The sequence below is a fragment of the Diachasmimorpha longicaudata genome, chromosome 3 (assembly GCF_034640455.1).
Source record: "Diachasmimorpha longicaudata isolate KC_UGA_2023 chromosome 3, iyDiaLong2, whole genome shotgun sequence".
Classification (NCBI taxonomy): Eukaryota; Metazoa; Arthropoda; class Insecta; order Hymenoptera; family Braconidae; genus Diachasmimorpha; species Diachasmimorpha longicaudata.
In genome coordinates this window covers 12,084,294-12,100,084 of record NC_087227.1, presented here as the reverse complement: position 1 = coordinate 12,100,084, position 15,791 = coordinate 12,084,294, and the positions used below count along the sequence as shown (strand labels likewise).

The 15,791-nt window shown below is 39.9% G+C and overlaps 1 protein-coding gene and 1 long non-coding RNA gene across 2 annotated transcripts; one reads left to right on the top strand and one right to left on the bottom strand.

Annotated features, from left to right (window-relative positions):
* Positions 1–186: 186 nt before the first annotated feature.
* Positions 187–12,294, top strand: LOC135160215 (homeobox protein B-H1). Its single transcript, XM_064116539.1, has 3 exons — positions 187–1,312; positions 6,128–6,350; positions 10,154–12,294. The coding sequence occupies exons 1-3, from the start codon at positions 883–885 to the stop codon at positions 10,629–10,631; spliced, it is 1,131 nt and encodes a 376-aa protein (XP_063972609.1). The 5' UTR covers positions 187–882; the 3' UTR covers positions 10,632–12,294.
* LOC135160236 (uncharacterized) lies at positions 1,604–9,555 on the bottom strand. Its single transcript, XR_010298525.1, has 3 exons — positions 9,493–9,555; positions 9,248–9,419; positions 1,604–1,755 (listed from the first exon to the last, which is right to left on the bottom strand). It is a non-coding gene; the product is annotated as an uncharacterized LOC135160236 (long non-coding RNA).
* Positions 12,295–15,791: the final 3,497 nt, after the last annotated feature.

Genomic DNA, 15,791 nt, shown 5'->3' with positions numbered 1-15,791 from the left:
GGCAAACGGAGAATCATGATTTTCACGGTTACGATTGGTGGGTGAGTTAGTTGAGCGTCTAGCGATTGGTTGAACCCAGTGAATAGTGGGGGATATTACGGGGCGTTACCCGAGTGGGATATGGCCGCCCAGGGGTACACATCGCGACTAAGCACCGACTGGATGTGCTCGAGGGACTGGAGGAGCTTCAGTCGAGCTAGCTCAATGCATACGTTCGCACGCTCGACGCGCGTACGCATTATCTTCCATCTGGAGTACGACGGATCGTGATGTACCGTTTTCTTCCATTTTCCTTTTTTTTTGTTCTTTTTTTTATCCTTTTAATTATTCATCGCAAACGTGAATGAATTTATGTATTGGGTGCATATGTGAACTCTGGAATTGAGCGGAAGTGAGAATATCTATTAAATTTAGTGACTCTAAGAGGACAAGATTTTTATTGTGAAGGTGAATCAAATGTGCCCGAGGATAATAAACTATTTATGAGAATTAATAACTCGTCTGCGATAGACGGAAATCTCGAAACGAAAATACAAAGGAGAGAAAAAAAAGGAAAGCGGAAATGGTCAACGGGCGCGCTTCTGTGCGCGGCAATTATGTTAAGTGGCCAATTAGCAATTAAGTAGAGGAACCGAGTGGAGCGCAAAGCGACCCCTTAATTGTGGCCAAAGCGCTACAGTTCAAGATTGTTAAGAAATACTTCAAGGAAACAAAAGTATATAAAAAGGTGATACTGAATTTCACGTGAATCTATGACAATTGAATACAAGTCGATGAATGAAAATATTTTAAACGTAGATGAATGTTCGTTAGCAGAGTGATACCGTCGGCAAAATTCTGTCACAGAGTGATAGAAGTACCAGGTTGTCACCGGTGCTCGCCATGACGGTCCATCATCAGAGTCACCACGTTGCCGCGTTAAGTGGCATAACAGTGCAGGCCGGTAATGCCGGTGGTGGATTAAATCTCAGCCGTATGACTGGACTTGACATGCATCATCGCTCCATCGAGAGAATTGATAATATCGATAGATTAACAAATTCAAATAATAATAGTAGCAACGGTAGCGGCGCTAATATCGACAGATCTGACGTATCAACGACAATGCCACACAGATCGAGATTTATGATAACGGATATTCTTGCCGACGCGTCCAGTCCTTCGAGTTTACAAACTCAGGAACCACCCGGCAGTCCCTCATCCGCGCCCCGTGATCTCAGTGTCAAACCTTCGAGGCCGATGAGCCATAAGAGGCCGAGAGAGGACGATAGCGATGCTAGCCACCAAGACGCCGCTTCTATTTCTTCGAATGGTAATTGTTTTTTTGAAAGATTATTAAAAAAAAAAAAAAAAAACAATAGTGCATGCATGATTTTCTTTCTTCGATATTTTTCATTCATAGAGAATTTAGGTGCAATTATGAATAAACGTTTAGTTTCAACGGTATAATAAACGGGGCAAATATCGCAGGGACTTGCGGAGGAGGTGGTTCTTCAGGTCGTAAACATCAGTCATTTAATGATTACAAAATTTTTCGAAGCTAAGGTACGCCACACGCTCTAATTATCTACCTCTCATCTAGTGGTTTCATTCATACCTGGACTGAACGTCGACTAGTCCTTCCGATGATCTCACAATTGTTTGTCTTTCACTCTGGCCCACACGTGTGTCGTAATGCCCAAAATTTCATTCGGCATTGATGGATAATGACAGGGAGACTAAAGCGTTTCCATAAATTTCTCGTTTCCTCGTTTTCTGGAAATCAAAGATATCTGCGTTTAAACACATGTTATTAACGTCGTTGATGATATTTTTCCTCAATATGAGAGATGAATTTGAAAAAAGGCCGCAAATTACGGGAGACAAAAAAGTCATTTGTTTGCGATAACAATTTTACAAAGACAGAAAGTCAGATTAAAATTATATCGGTCGTAATTATACAGCGCCTAATGACAGAGCTGAATAACTAGGGAATACTTACACGCACACACATACATTGGTACTTTTTAACGATATAGAAAATTACGTTTCCTTTATCTAATAACACGCTTCAACGGGTTTCTCGCGTTATCAAATGACAGTTAAACCCGGTATAATAATTCCAGCTCATCTGGAACACAGACTTTAATAAGATGTAATTAAGGTAAAGGAGCGCATGAATCGAGTAATCGCTAATATAGTTGACGAGGAATACTCATGAACTAAAACAAATTCCTGTAGATTGATGTATTAATTTCTGATGAAATAAAACCAGTTGGATTACGGGCATTTTACTCAAGCCGGCAAATCCTGAAATTTCATTTAGAAAAATTGCAAATTTTTCACTTAGGAATAAGAAAAAAAATCTAATGAATGAAAAAGGTGAAAGATTGTTAAATCAAAGAGCCGTAAAAAGTCAAAATCGTTTCCACTTTATGAGCGAGGAATCCTAGGGAGAAAGAAGTGTCAGAGAGTGGGACACACAGTCTTTGGGCATCAGGGGCCGGGCGCGCGTGTACGAATCAAGTTAATCCGCTTAGAAAGGTGCCTCACCCGTTATAAAACGTCACTCTCGTCTCACCTATGCCTCTCTCCCGTATATATACACACGAAACGCCAGTTTCACGGCTTGTCAGTAGAAGAGTCCACCAGAATCCCCGTCAAATTCTCATATCCACATAATACTCAGGCCTGAAGACTAATCCGAGAACCGGAAATGATTGGCAAGCGTTTAGCCCATTGAATTGTATGATGACTTCAACGGCTGCTTCGAGGCACTTTGTGTGCATTGAGAATCTTTTTTTTTTTTCACCAAATATTCATTTGTTTGAAAGAAGCATTTTTTAAACTCAATATTTTAAAAATTCCTCTCATTTTTCCATAACAATGTCCAAAAATTTTCATCAAGATTTGACTTAAAAAATTACTTCTCCGAGAACATGCAATATATTTGAAAGTTGCATATCTCATTTGGGTGAATAAAGCGATTGAGGGGGGAGAGAGGTATTATGCGCATTGTTCCAACGATGGATCATGCTAATGATTCAAAATTCATGTAGATTCGCCCGCGCACAGTCTCGACAATATCGCAATGCTGTCTGTCGGCCACTGTGTATGCATTGTGTCGAGTGACTGTGTCATCGTTGGGATTCGTGTTGATGTTTTTCAACGCGTCGTAACGAGATTCACGAATAAGCCTCTTAACCCCAGGCATTGTCGGGCTTGACCTCACCCGATTTTACATAGACATACTTCACCCCTCCTCTTATTTTCCATTTGGAAATATTCGGTAAAAATAATAAAATATTTTTTTGTAATTCGCGGTGAGGAATGGTTTTCGGTAATTCTCAAGTTCATCACTGTACAAAGTATAGAAGTGTAAAGGAATTGTTTTCTACTGGTGAATAGTTTTTATAAATTTAGTGGGTAAATTGCATTGACTGTGTCACTGATCAGTGACAATTAATAACAAATAGAATGAAAACGTGTAATTACCGGATCTCAGTTTTAGCATGCGATGACGCGTGGTTGTATCAGAACTCTTAACTTAATGTATCAAAATATATACACAATGCATAATGGTAAAGGAGATATAGTGTATAAGCCACTTGGCAGCGCGCTAACACAGCTTTCGCGTGACCACAGCGCGCCCTCTTCCAACCACCCTCGCATTCGTATATTTCCACCCTATATCTGGATAAATGGGGAAAATGTGAAAAGAGAAGTGTTTAATAGGGGCAAAATTAATGGTCATCATTAATTGTTAATTTACCTCATTTTTGGACAATTAAATTTTCGAAAATTTACATTTGTCACTTGAGCGGACTTATTGACAGTGTGTGTTTTTATACACAAAGAAATAATGTAAAAATTATCACTTTCCGGACGTAGCTACTAAATGGAGCAATAAAATTTTCAGCCATAACATTATCCTCACAGTCACCTCCCTTACCCCTATTTTCTCCGGTTCAAATAGACATACATAAGAATCGGTAACACAATCCCTCGAAGGGTCAGATTCTGGAGAGGGGGATAAATTCACCATCACAATAACCAACGGAGGGGTCCTAGAAGTGCCACGGCTACATTCATCGAAGATATAGTGTACATAATACCCAAAGGGTCACCGATACTCATATGAATTTCGATGAATTTTTCACGGTGCATCCTCAACGATTGCATGACACGTGAGAAATTTCTCCATGTTTTTTTACGCAAGGGTGACTGGGTGCATCATCACTCAACTCAAATAAAGTGATAATCCAATAAAATGCGAAACAATATAGCGTCAGGAAGTCTATCTCTCCAGTCTAGTCGTAAAGTGATGAAAAACCTAGGGAGATAGTACAAATGGGGCAAGACATTTTAGGGAAAGTTTTATGCTCTTCCGTTTCCCTCATGTATTTCGTACAGAATAACGCGCATGTAACTGCGGCGACATCGTACAATGGAAAACATGCAGAAGCATGACGCGATGACGATCGCGACGCGCTGTGGCTAATTGCACCAGCACGGAGGCGTAATTGTTCGATAAACATCCTGTTAATCACGCTTTTGTGCATTCGCGACGATCCCACACCGGAGCACACATGGGATACTAATCTCCATCTGATTATTATTATATTTATATATATATTTTTTTTTCACCAGAGTGTGCGCATCCGGTCGTTGACTTTGCCATTGTTCATGGGAAATTTTTCATAACATCGTACGCTTTGGTGGGACTTGAGAGTTAATAAACATTGATTAAACAAAATTGATTGACAGTAGTGCAGAGCGGGAGAATATTTTTACTTATACCGGTTAAAATCTATTGATTATCCAGTCCAGATAAAAGTCTAGATTTTAGAGTGATTTCGTTTAGCCCCGATTTCCCCTACATCTCTATACTATAAACAGTTGGAGAATAAAAAAGAGCAGGAATTTATAATGAACCTCCTGAACAATATTGTTGCGTGAATATACCTCAAAGTCGAGATAAAAAAGCAAGCAAAGAGAAGACAGAAGCTGTTCTCAAGTTACTTCTCAAGAGGAGGAAGAAAAATGGCATGGGGTGGAAGACAAGGAGAGGAGAAAAGTAAGATGGAAAACTCGAGGAAAAAGTTCCGGGTAACGTCTTGGAAGTGTACCAAAGAGAGAAAAAACATTGGAGAAAATTCCACCGTCGGGACTCTCCTCTAAGTGTATCACATAGTAAATTTAGTTTTCCAACCTCCGTTCTCGGAGTGTTTCACCGAACACCGGCCCACCACCCGCATCCACTACCATCCCTTAGATGAAGGCTCCCACCCCGAGTTTTTCGCGAATTTCTCCACCTCTGGGAGTGACGGGGGCAAGGAGATGAAGCCCTCCGCCATTTTCCAACATGGTGGACCAAATTCAGATCGTTCATGCGAATCTAGCCGATCAAACGGGCACTAAGAGCCAGCGCTTTGCCCCAGCTTAACTCAATTGAAGAAGCTATATAGCCATCCCATATTGTCAGTATCTCTCTACTGAGCTAAAAGTGCCAGTTCCAATCGATAAACCCACGACAACGGCTCTTCAGATATCCACTCGGGAGAATACTCCTGGGATTGTTCAAGTAAAAGAGTAGATGGAGTACGGCCAACTCGATCATCAATAAAAATATGTCTATTTTTCAAACTTATTCATACGGTTAAATTATTGTCAATGACAAATCGGTAAAGATTTGATTTGAATTTTCAGCAATTATTTGTTGCATTGCACTCGTTTCTCACCCTCATTCACCAATAATATGCAATCCAACTAGGCAAGTCATGGAGAAAATTTAAACTATAGCACTTGACGGCGAGTATGAACGGCGTCTGCGTGGTCCAATGAGGATGGAGACGCGCGCGACCACACGGTGACTGCCGTGACGGCCAATCGCGTCTTGGGTGCGCGCCACTACACTCTAGTACGCACTATTCGAGAACAAAAAAAAATTGTAATTGGATGAAAAGGGCGGAGGAAAAGCCTCGATACCATCCATTTGGCAGAAGGACAAAATACACGCGGCAGGGGGGGAATTCAATAAAAATTAACGAAATAAAGCCTTTCAAATAGCAATGAATTTTAAGTTGAAAAACAAAAAAAAAATCATTGACACAATTGTTTTTCTATAAATTATCAATTATATTTCCAGGTGTAAAAGAGGAAGACCCAAAGGAGTCGTCATCAACGTCAATGGACTCGCCTCCAAGCAAAAAGCAGCGAAAAGCTCGGACAGCGTTTACCGATCACCAATTACAAACCCTGGAGAAGAGTTTTGAGAGGCAAAAATATTTGAGCGTCCAGGACAGAATGGAGCTGGCAGCTAAACTACAACTGACGGACACGCAGGTCAAGACGTGGTACCAAAACAGAAGGTATATAATCACTAGCGATGATTAATCACCGCACTGTAGTACCCATTAAAAACCAGTCCTTTATTTTTGAGAGTCACGATTCGATTTGAAACAAAAACGGAAAATCGAAAGTCCAGGCGATCCGTAAAGTCCCTGAACGAATCGATGAATTAAAACAGCGATGCCACGTTTAAGAGGTTAAATACCGCCCAATAGCTAAGCCACTATCGAGCGTACACTTAATAAAAGAATCTGGTGCCTCATTGGGGCTTCCTTTGTGGACCATTCGTTTATGTGGATTTTTGGATCGATGATGGCTTTTATGGATATATATGTATACATGCCTCCTAGCAACTCGAGCCGCGTCATTCGAATTTTTTCCGGTTGTGCTATGGAACGACTACTCATTCAAAACTGCCAGCACCAACCCTAACTACCGTACACTAATCGTCTGAGAAGATAGTTCTAGGAGATGATAGGCGGGGACAAGACCCATCTGATGACGAAAGATGAGTCGAGCAGGCGCCACTCGATGACTCGGTGAAAAAGCCGTCGGTATATATTTTGGTTAAGGAGAGCGCATCCTATTGCGCGTCCATTGATTATTTCACTCTGCCTAAACTATTGCTATATTGGAAAAATATCCTCTTTAGTTCAACCAAGCCCAAAAATTTCTTCTCATCCCCCCATTGAAAAATGCACATAGTACAGTTTGTCAGGTTAACTTCAATACTCAGAGTCAGCTCAGGGGTGAGTTTAAATGTATTTGAACGAGCAAAACTCGTACTGATAAGCATAAGAGGGTATGTTTATACTTACCAAGAAATTGTGTGCAACATTCCGGGAACTTTAGGAGGCGGGCAATCGTTACGGGTCGTTAAATTGCCCCTCGAGAAATCGTTTCAACTTATCGGCTAATCACGAGCAAAAGTGAAGGCAGAGGAAAGGGTAAAGGTAAAAGCGCCGTGGCGTCACGCACATAATATTAACGAATTTGTGGGGGTGGTGTGGGAGAATATTGGCTTTACATTTTCACTTTTAAGCGGCGAATTTTTCTTTCAGTTCCAACTCGTCACTGCGGATTGCTATTAAAGCAGTCTGGGTGTCTTATTGATATACTCATGTTCATGTGTTCTGATGTGACGCTTTAATTACCTTCTCGTGAATAAATCTCTATTTTGTTTATTCCTAAACTCCAGAAATCATGTTAAGTTAACAGTTGCAAAACGAGAAATTGAAATGCAAAAGGAAAAATAATAATAATGGGAAGTGAGTGCGTTAGTCGCCGTTGAAAAGTAGCTACCACATAATACTCTAGAATTATGGAGTTACCTCCCGAGGGCAGATATCCTCTTACACGCACGATGAATCTGCCAATGCTTCGCTGGACGCCAAAGAAAATTAGTCATCAAGAAAATTATTCCAAGTTACTTGTCCACTCGTTCCGTATGTACATTCTCCTGATTTTCACTTCCTCAAACTATTTACACTAATTTGAAACAGTTGCTGTTTTCACATTAACTCTTTGCCATTTGATTATTAAATTGATCAATTGTTGATATGACTTGTACTGCGACAAAGTACAATTGCCTCTGTCACTGTCCGGATTCTTTATTACACTTTGTGTTGTATTATAACACGGGAACCGTGAGAATAGTGCGCGCTGTTTGCCGCATCCAGGAAGACGTTGGCCATCACCAGTACACAGAACTTATTCCCACGCTACGACAAAATAAGGCTGTAGCTGTATAACGGCAGCCACGCGATAGCAAAGCTCACCAGGGTTTTCACTGCGTCGCAAAAAAAAAAAAAAATCATTAAAAATATCGAAAGATCCGTGCAGAGATGCCCGGAAAACAATATTGAGAAAATGGTAGAATTTACGTGTACGATTCCTTAAATTTCACTTGCGCGTCATACTTCATTTTCATTAATCATTGTCGGCCGTGAAAAATAATTTTTACTTTTTATTCTAATAATTTTTATTGATTGGTTTCCCGTGTTAATAATTGGGCTACCGTCAAGTAGTTTCTCACGCATTATTTCTAGTAATAATAATAGTCAGCACACTCTGCATTAGACACGACTGACGCGACGATGAATGGATAAAGCACGTTATATCATTTATTTATTTACCACAATGGATACTCGTGAATACGTTATACTCTACTCTTTTGTGTTAATATCGGCTTGTTGTCACCCTCATCAGAGGTGCTCGAAATATACACACATGTTTCCAATGCCCCCTCCCCCTTGGAGAACAGTCAACCGGGGCAAATAACAATTTTGAAAAATATGTCGCCCTCACCATCGTTTTACTATTATTATCCTGATGTGGCACTTGGAAAGCATTAGTCTGTCGCAGTAGGACTATCGTTTTGAATAACATAGCCGTGACCGCAGAGTGTCAGAGCGCCGAGAAACCAGAACTCCACCATTATAAATGCATTAAGTTCTCTATATGCCGCGAATGTTACTCTTATTATTATCATTACATTATTTTCTACCCGACTAATATTAATCCACGATATCGTTCAGTTTTCTTTCCTGGTAGCCAATTTATAAAGCCATTTGTTACCAATGAGGAGGAGGCAAAGGGGATGGGAAAGCATTGCTCTTGAAATTCCAATGGAGGCCGGATAAAAAATTAATTAATTACGTTTCATAACCGTCACGCTAGATTTAAAGTCGTTCGCACGCTTTTTTTTTCATCTTCTGATACATAAGTGTAATAAAATTCATTTGGCCATTGCGCATTGAAGATTCTCCCGGTGATAAATCAATTTCGCTCGAGTGAACATCAAGAGCCCAGGGGTTGCACGAGGCCAATTAAGGGTGTTTTAGAGTGTGGTTGCACTTAAAAAGAGTATTCGTGCATGTATCATACTTGAATTGAAAGAGGTATTAAAAAACATTACTCATCACATAATCGAGCGAGCATCGAGTGGTGGCGGTGAGCGTTCTCCTTTCTTGATCTCTCCTCGCCATATGACAAATGATCTGGGCGCTTTAAAATTCATGAGCGTCTTTTGCAATACCCCTTTACGCTCAGGGGTTGAAACCCCATACACAGGGATACTTGAATTGGCACTAAAATTATTCCAGATGAAGAGAAAATGTAAGAATTATATTTCAAAAATTGATAATCGTTCTTTAAACAAACCACTGGAAAAAAAAAATTGATTATTTCTCCGTGGCTATCAACAGAGTTGAAAAGCTTGACTTCTTTTCCACCACTAGACTAGGAATGGTAAAGCGGTGTGCGTGGCATGATATGCGATGATTAGCCAGTGAACTCCATGAGCTATTTGTTAGTATAATAAGTCCAGCAGTGTGGCCAACGAAACCACTTGCTGACACGCCACCCCGTTTTAGAGTAATTTTCTCAGATGGTGAATTTACATACGCGCCCACACCCCTCCCCCATTCTGATCATTCTCAGCCTTATGCTAAAAGTCCTCAACATGAGCCAGACAATATCGCAACCACACATACTGACATTTAGAATTGGTAAAACGGTATCAGGGTCAAAGGTGGTTACAAACTTCTGCTATATTTCTCGGTACGTGCGTGATTTCATGGGGCGATTCATAGGGTTTTTACTTCCCAAGAGTTTCCTTCGATCGCCCACCCCTTAAAATACCCTATCATTCATTCAGGCCAACGTATACACTAGGTAGCCGGTTTCCGGCAATCATCCAAGCCCCCGTAATGTCTCGATAGCAAAGCGTGATTCAAGGCATTTCAAAAGTAAAATCATCATTAAACTTGATATTAGCACAACCCCAACGAATTCACAAGTATTTCTCAATTTTAAATTGCAGAACAAAATGGAAACGTCAGACGATAGTGAGCTTCGAGATACTCGCTGAAGCTGGCGGTTATGTTGCTTTCCAGAGTATGTATGGTAATCGTACTGGTGTACCAGCTCAACCATCCTATTGGACGTATCCAGGTGCCGCGGCACCACCACCCAGTGAACTATTTTACAGACAGGCAACTGCTGCAGTGACGCTGCAAAAGCCCATGGCCCATCGGTTTTATCCGCCAACAATGATGCTAGCTGGCCCCAGTGCACCTCTTGGCAGTCTAGCTGCCAGCTCCAGCCTATCAAATCTCAGTAGTTATTACAATCGTGAGAGTCCCGAAATGATACAGGAGGCGAGGGAGCGAGAGCACTTGGAGAGGAGCCGTATGCCAAGAGCGAGGAGCAAGAGCCTCGAGAGGACACCACCACCCAGAGACGCCAGTCCACAGAGTACAAGAGTTGATAGTGATGATGAGAGTATACATGACATCTAGGATTCACCTGATTCGATACAATCTGTGCGAAATACTTGGGATGATCCTAGTGATGAGCAGTATGATGTCGACTGAATGACAACGAGCTGCTGCACCAGACACCCACCCAGGAAACAGGAAAGATGATACCCACCCATGCTGGTAACCTTTCACGGGAAAAAGGCGGTTTCATTGTGGATTCACCCGGGGAGATCCGTTTTGACATTCGAGATTGACGGGAATATATGTAACACGGGGTTTTGAGTGTATATGAGCAGGATGTGACGTGCGGTTAACCGACGCGCTTTTGTCAATGCTCTGGTGGCTCGTGTCAATTGTTCTGCTGGAAAAACAAACTCTCATTTTTGCTTTTTTAAGTATTTCTCTCTCCCTCAAGCCCTCTTTGTTTGAGAATATTGGCTGCAGCAGTGAAAGGGAAAACTGAAAATCTTCGGATAGCGCTGTGGCTTTCATATAGTTCTAATTGGACGTGAATACGTTTATGATTTTTTTTTTCACTTCTACCGTATATACCAAATGTATGTGGGATTTATTGAAATTTTGACAAATTTTTTTAAGCTATCTCGCAACATTTAAAATTTTCTAAAACTACGACAATTAACACTCAACCGAAAAACTTTTTCTCAACATCATCCCCCATTTTGGAGTAAAATCACAAGCGTATTCACAGCAAGAATGGCAAGTCAAATGTTTTTTTTTTTATTTATCGAAGTGGAAGAATGAGAGATGAGACCCTATATATGGAATTCTGAGCCAATTTATATAGCATTAGTGGTAGATTGCCGTCGGTTTGAAATGATATCAAGGATTAAATGACACGAAATTATGAGGTTACTTGATAGCCAGGCGAGTCTCGCGCGAATAAAGAAACTCATTCCAATCAAAAGACTTCCATTTTTCCAGCATTCGATAGAGAGGGAAAAAAAACGTGAGTCATGGAAATGTACTAAATGGAGTAAAGAGAAATATGTTGTATATAAGTACATGATACAACTGTACGATTATAGGCTTCGCTATCATTCAGTTTTAGATACATAAGTAGATACTTGTATATAAACTGATCACTGTGAGTGAGAAACGAAAGCGTAAGACGTAAACTGTATGAGGTACGTGAATGCCAGTGGTAATAATGAGAGAGTGTACTTTGGTTAGACGATTGAGCCAAAGGGAAATGGGATTGCGAATTGAAAAATATCTATTGCAAAGTGTTATTTTTCACATTCAGCAGATTATACTCCTATTGGCGTTATTCTCCAGTCCAACTATTTCAATTGAATTAAAATAGTTATTAATTCGAGTACTAAATGGTCATTTGCGATGATTTTCTTTTTCAAACGAGAAATTTACCAGTATTATAAATGTATAAAACTAGAATTTACGATGACATGTGAATTTATGGAGGTGAAATTGTGTTTATGCGAGCTATGAATTATTATTGTGTAATGATGAGATGTGAGAATTAACAGCAATCATCAATGCATCGAGTGTGTTCGAAGAAAACAGTTAAATTAATGAAAAAATATGGACAATGGAAACATTACTTCGTCGCCGTGCAATTAGTGGTAATTCATCAGAAGGAGGAATATAGCGAACCTATATGCTTTGTATTATAATGTCTGTATAGCAAAAATTATTATATTGAAAATATATTATACTAAATTTATTCAATGACTAATTTTCTCAAAAAAACACAGTCTTCTTTTAATTAAATTTTCATTATTCTTTGCCTGATTTTGAAAAATTATGAAATTGAAATTATCAACAACCGCTCGAGGCTCTATACAGCAAACATAATAAATGTACACTGGCTTCCGGTATTTCGGAGGGTGTCAATTATCCTGCACCCATGAGGGAAAAAGGGGTTATTTCGTTGAGCTATTAGGGTAAACCAAGTAGTTTCCTCTCGGTCTTTCCAATTACGTGAAATTAATTTCAACTCCCATTAGTGGTCAGTTTTCGTCGACGGCCCTTACTGCGCTAACGATTTTCTAGCTGGATATAAAGTCGTCGAACCGAGACTGTTTGGGAGCTTTGTAGTCATCGCACCGTTACAAACTCTCGGTCACAAGGCAATTCTCAAAGCACCTCATCGAATTTATAAGATAACAAGCAAATATTACTAATCTCTATTGTTTTTTGTCTATTATGTTTGCACTTTTTCATGAGATATTTTCAACAGTGTAAAATAAAAACCAAAATTCCCCGAAATAAAGATCACAACGATTACCAATGGGAAAGAGTAAGTTACCCCTACCCCTTTTGGAAACCAAAGAAGCATCCAGGACGAAAAAAAGGATGTGGTTAACCTGTTGGAGACTGAACCAAGCTCTTGCTGGGCTTCTGGCATCCTCAAAACTCTCTGTTGCGCACACGCATGGACTGTGAAAAATGCCCCATACAATATTTCCTTCTATGGCCAAAGGTAAAGGCCATAAAAAGTTGAATAAAACAGTCAGAAACTCTCGGTAGGCGATGAAAAACAGTGAAGGCAGCAAGAGACGAGCACGAGAGGGTATAATGTGTCCATGGTGAAAAACCACCTGCCTTCATCGCTATCTTCCTTCATCACGACTCTCAACTACAGAGTCTTTACCCGGGCACACTATAATCCCCTGCCCCCCCCCCCTCACCTATCCTCTACCGATGTTATCGGCACCTCAAGACCAACGGACCACTTATATCGTTAATTGCTCCAACTTCCGTTTTTACTCTCCCATGAGCATGCGCACACTGGCAACGTGTGCTCTCTACAACTTGGAATTTTTATTATTCCACTCTGTCTCTGCTAATCACATCACCTAGATCCAGTGAAAATACATTTGAACGTTAAATTACGAGATCAACGTTACGACTGCTAACATTAATGAGCCATTAGAGAATCATGATAACAAACAAATGGTTAACTAAAACTGGATATATTGGTGGTGGCTCGCGTGTGACAAATTTCGTTATTTTTATGAGTGAAGAAGCACATGCCCCGGGAAATTTGAATATTCTAATTGGAGTGGAATCTGATTATTACGGAAACGATTGGGAGATTAGAGCCATTGTGCCACTGTTAGGCACTCGGTATTGGGCAAACGCATGCCGTCTTGTTAAACATATGGGAGGCTTTTTTCGACACAGCAATTACGAATATTCGTTTGCTGGGGTAAACATGTTTAAGATCACATAGACAATAACTAAAGTTGCTTTATCGAGGTTTGAAATCCGTTCCAAACGGCTGATTCAATATGTAATATATCTCTCATATTGTAGAGGAAGAGAGCGACGATATACAACGAGGAAGGAATCAAACTGGTATTTTAATTTTTTTTTTTTTTTTTTTTTTTTCAATATAAATATAAAAAAATTATAAAGTCTTGAGAGTTCTATGTGAATCACTGAAAACACTTGAAATACCCGCAAATACCTCAAATAGCTCGACGATTACATATCCAGTGGCTGTACAACGATTGTCACGCGATTTTCATATTTTTAAATAACTTTAAAAACATAATACGCTCGGTACTTTAATGACTACGCGTGACAAAATTCATTGCTGCTTCGCATGGGTCATTATTTCACATCGGATAATATGACTTGCTGAGCTAGGTGAAGTTGTCAAGGTGTATGCGCAGTCCGTCGTACTACTCACACAGATCTCAAACACCTGAATTTCAATATTGTCGCTTATATTTTGTCATGATAAATTGACAAAGTGGCTGACAACTTGTCAAATTGAGTTTTCCCTTTTCCGTCAGCTAATTATTCATCCATATTTTTTTTTACCTCACTTTTAATGTGTTACCATAATCACACAGAGTGAATTTTTTTGAGAAAAGTTCACCAAATATTGCAAGCAAATATATCTCCGCCGTGGCTGAAATTCGATTGAGAAATATTACAATAACTGTTGAGAAATTATACCCGATGTCAAGCGTATGGTGGAGCCCGAAATGATAAATTATTAATCATTTAGGAAAAAGTAGTAGGTCCTGTAGGAAAGGACTATTAATTATGACAAAAGGTACCGGCGTGGGCCTTCCTCAGCTCCTCGCCCAGGTAGGAAAAAACGAATGGGCCAACCTTGGTACAAGCACGGCCGCCGAGCTGCCGTAGCTCGGCACCCGGGCTCCAGCCAAACTCGCGCCGAACTTGGCTAGACCCTGGGATGATAACACGGGGCCAGGCCTGGGACCGAACTTTGGCCAGACTTCGGTCGCCGTACTTTGGCCGCACTCTGGGCTTACCATTCGGCCCGAAATTGGCCCAGGCCTGTTGCCGAACTTTGGCCGCACTCTGGGCTTACCATTCGGCCCGAAATTGGCCCAGACCTATTGCCGAACTTTGGCCGCATTCTGGGCTGACCATTCGGCCCGAAATTGGCCCAGATTTACGACCAGAGCTGTGGCCAGGCTCCAACCGTTGCCTGTATTGGGTTCAGAATCACCAATAAATATATGAACGGTATATCTGATAAGCAGACATGTATTTATTACCTTCAACATTATACAGAAAACAGTTTTATTATGTGACAAAACTTATATTTAAATTTATTAAATCTATTGACAAAAAAACTCAGCCAATCAAAAACTTTTTTCCTCCTATCGACATAGTACATGTTTTCATCCGATTTTGGTTGAACAGTTAAAGATATGCAGTGTTTGTATCTCCAATTTTCATGAAAGATAATCACAACTATGAGATTTTTCCGCGAACAGAATATGAAAACTCAAAAAAATGATTGCAGGTATAAATTGTAGAAAAATCTTTTGTGGATTATTTTCATCCGCTTTTAAAATAAATAATCTACGTAGATCATTTGAATCCGAAATTTAATACGACATACCATATTAAGTCTTAATAAACTCTCTCTTACAATCTAATAATATTAGCAGTCAGTCTTCAGAATTCGAAGATTGTATTAACAAAATATCCAACAAAATAACGCACCAATGTTATTTTTTAAATTAGTAGTTTAGAATTGATAAATTATCGTGCTTCAATTCAAGCATGAAAACAGTCATTATAATAGCAATATTATGGATAATTTATTCCGCTATGGATGATAAGAATTAATTCTTATATCCATAGACAATTGCTGATACGAATTATCCTGATAAGAATTATTTTTTCATCTCGGAAAGACGTCCTTTTTTTACAATAATGTCTTCTCCA

Excerpts from the sequence above, each read along its gene's own strand:
- LOC135160215 (XM_064116539.1), top strand. The coding sequence starts at position 883 with ATGACGGTCCATCATCAGAGTCACCACGTTGCCGCGTTAAGTGGCATA. Across the intron at positions 1,313-6,127 it reads CGCTTCTATTTCTTCGAATG|GTGTAAAAGAGGAAGACCCA; the intron begins GTAATTGTTTTT and ends TTATATTTCCAG. Across the intron at positions 6,351-10,153 it reads ACGTGGTACCAAAACAGAAG|AACAAAATGGAAACGTCAGA; the intron begins GTATATAATCAC and ends TTTAAATTGCAG.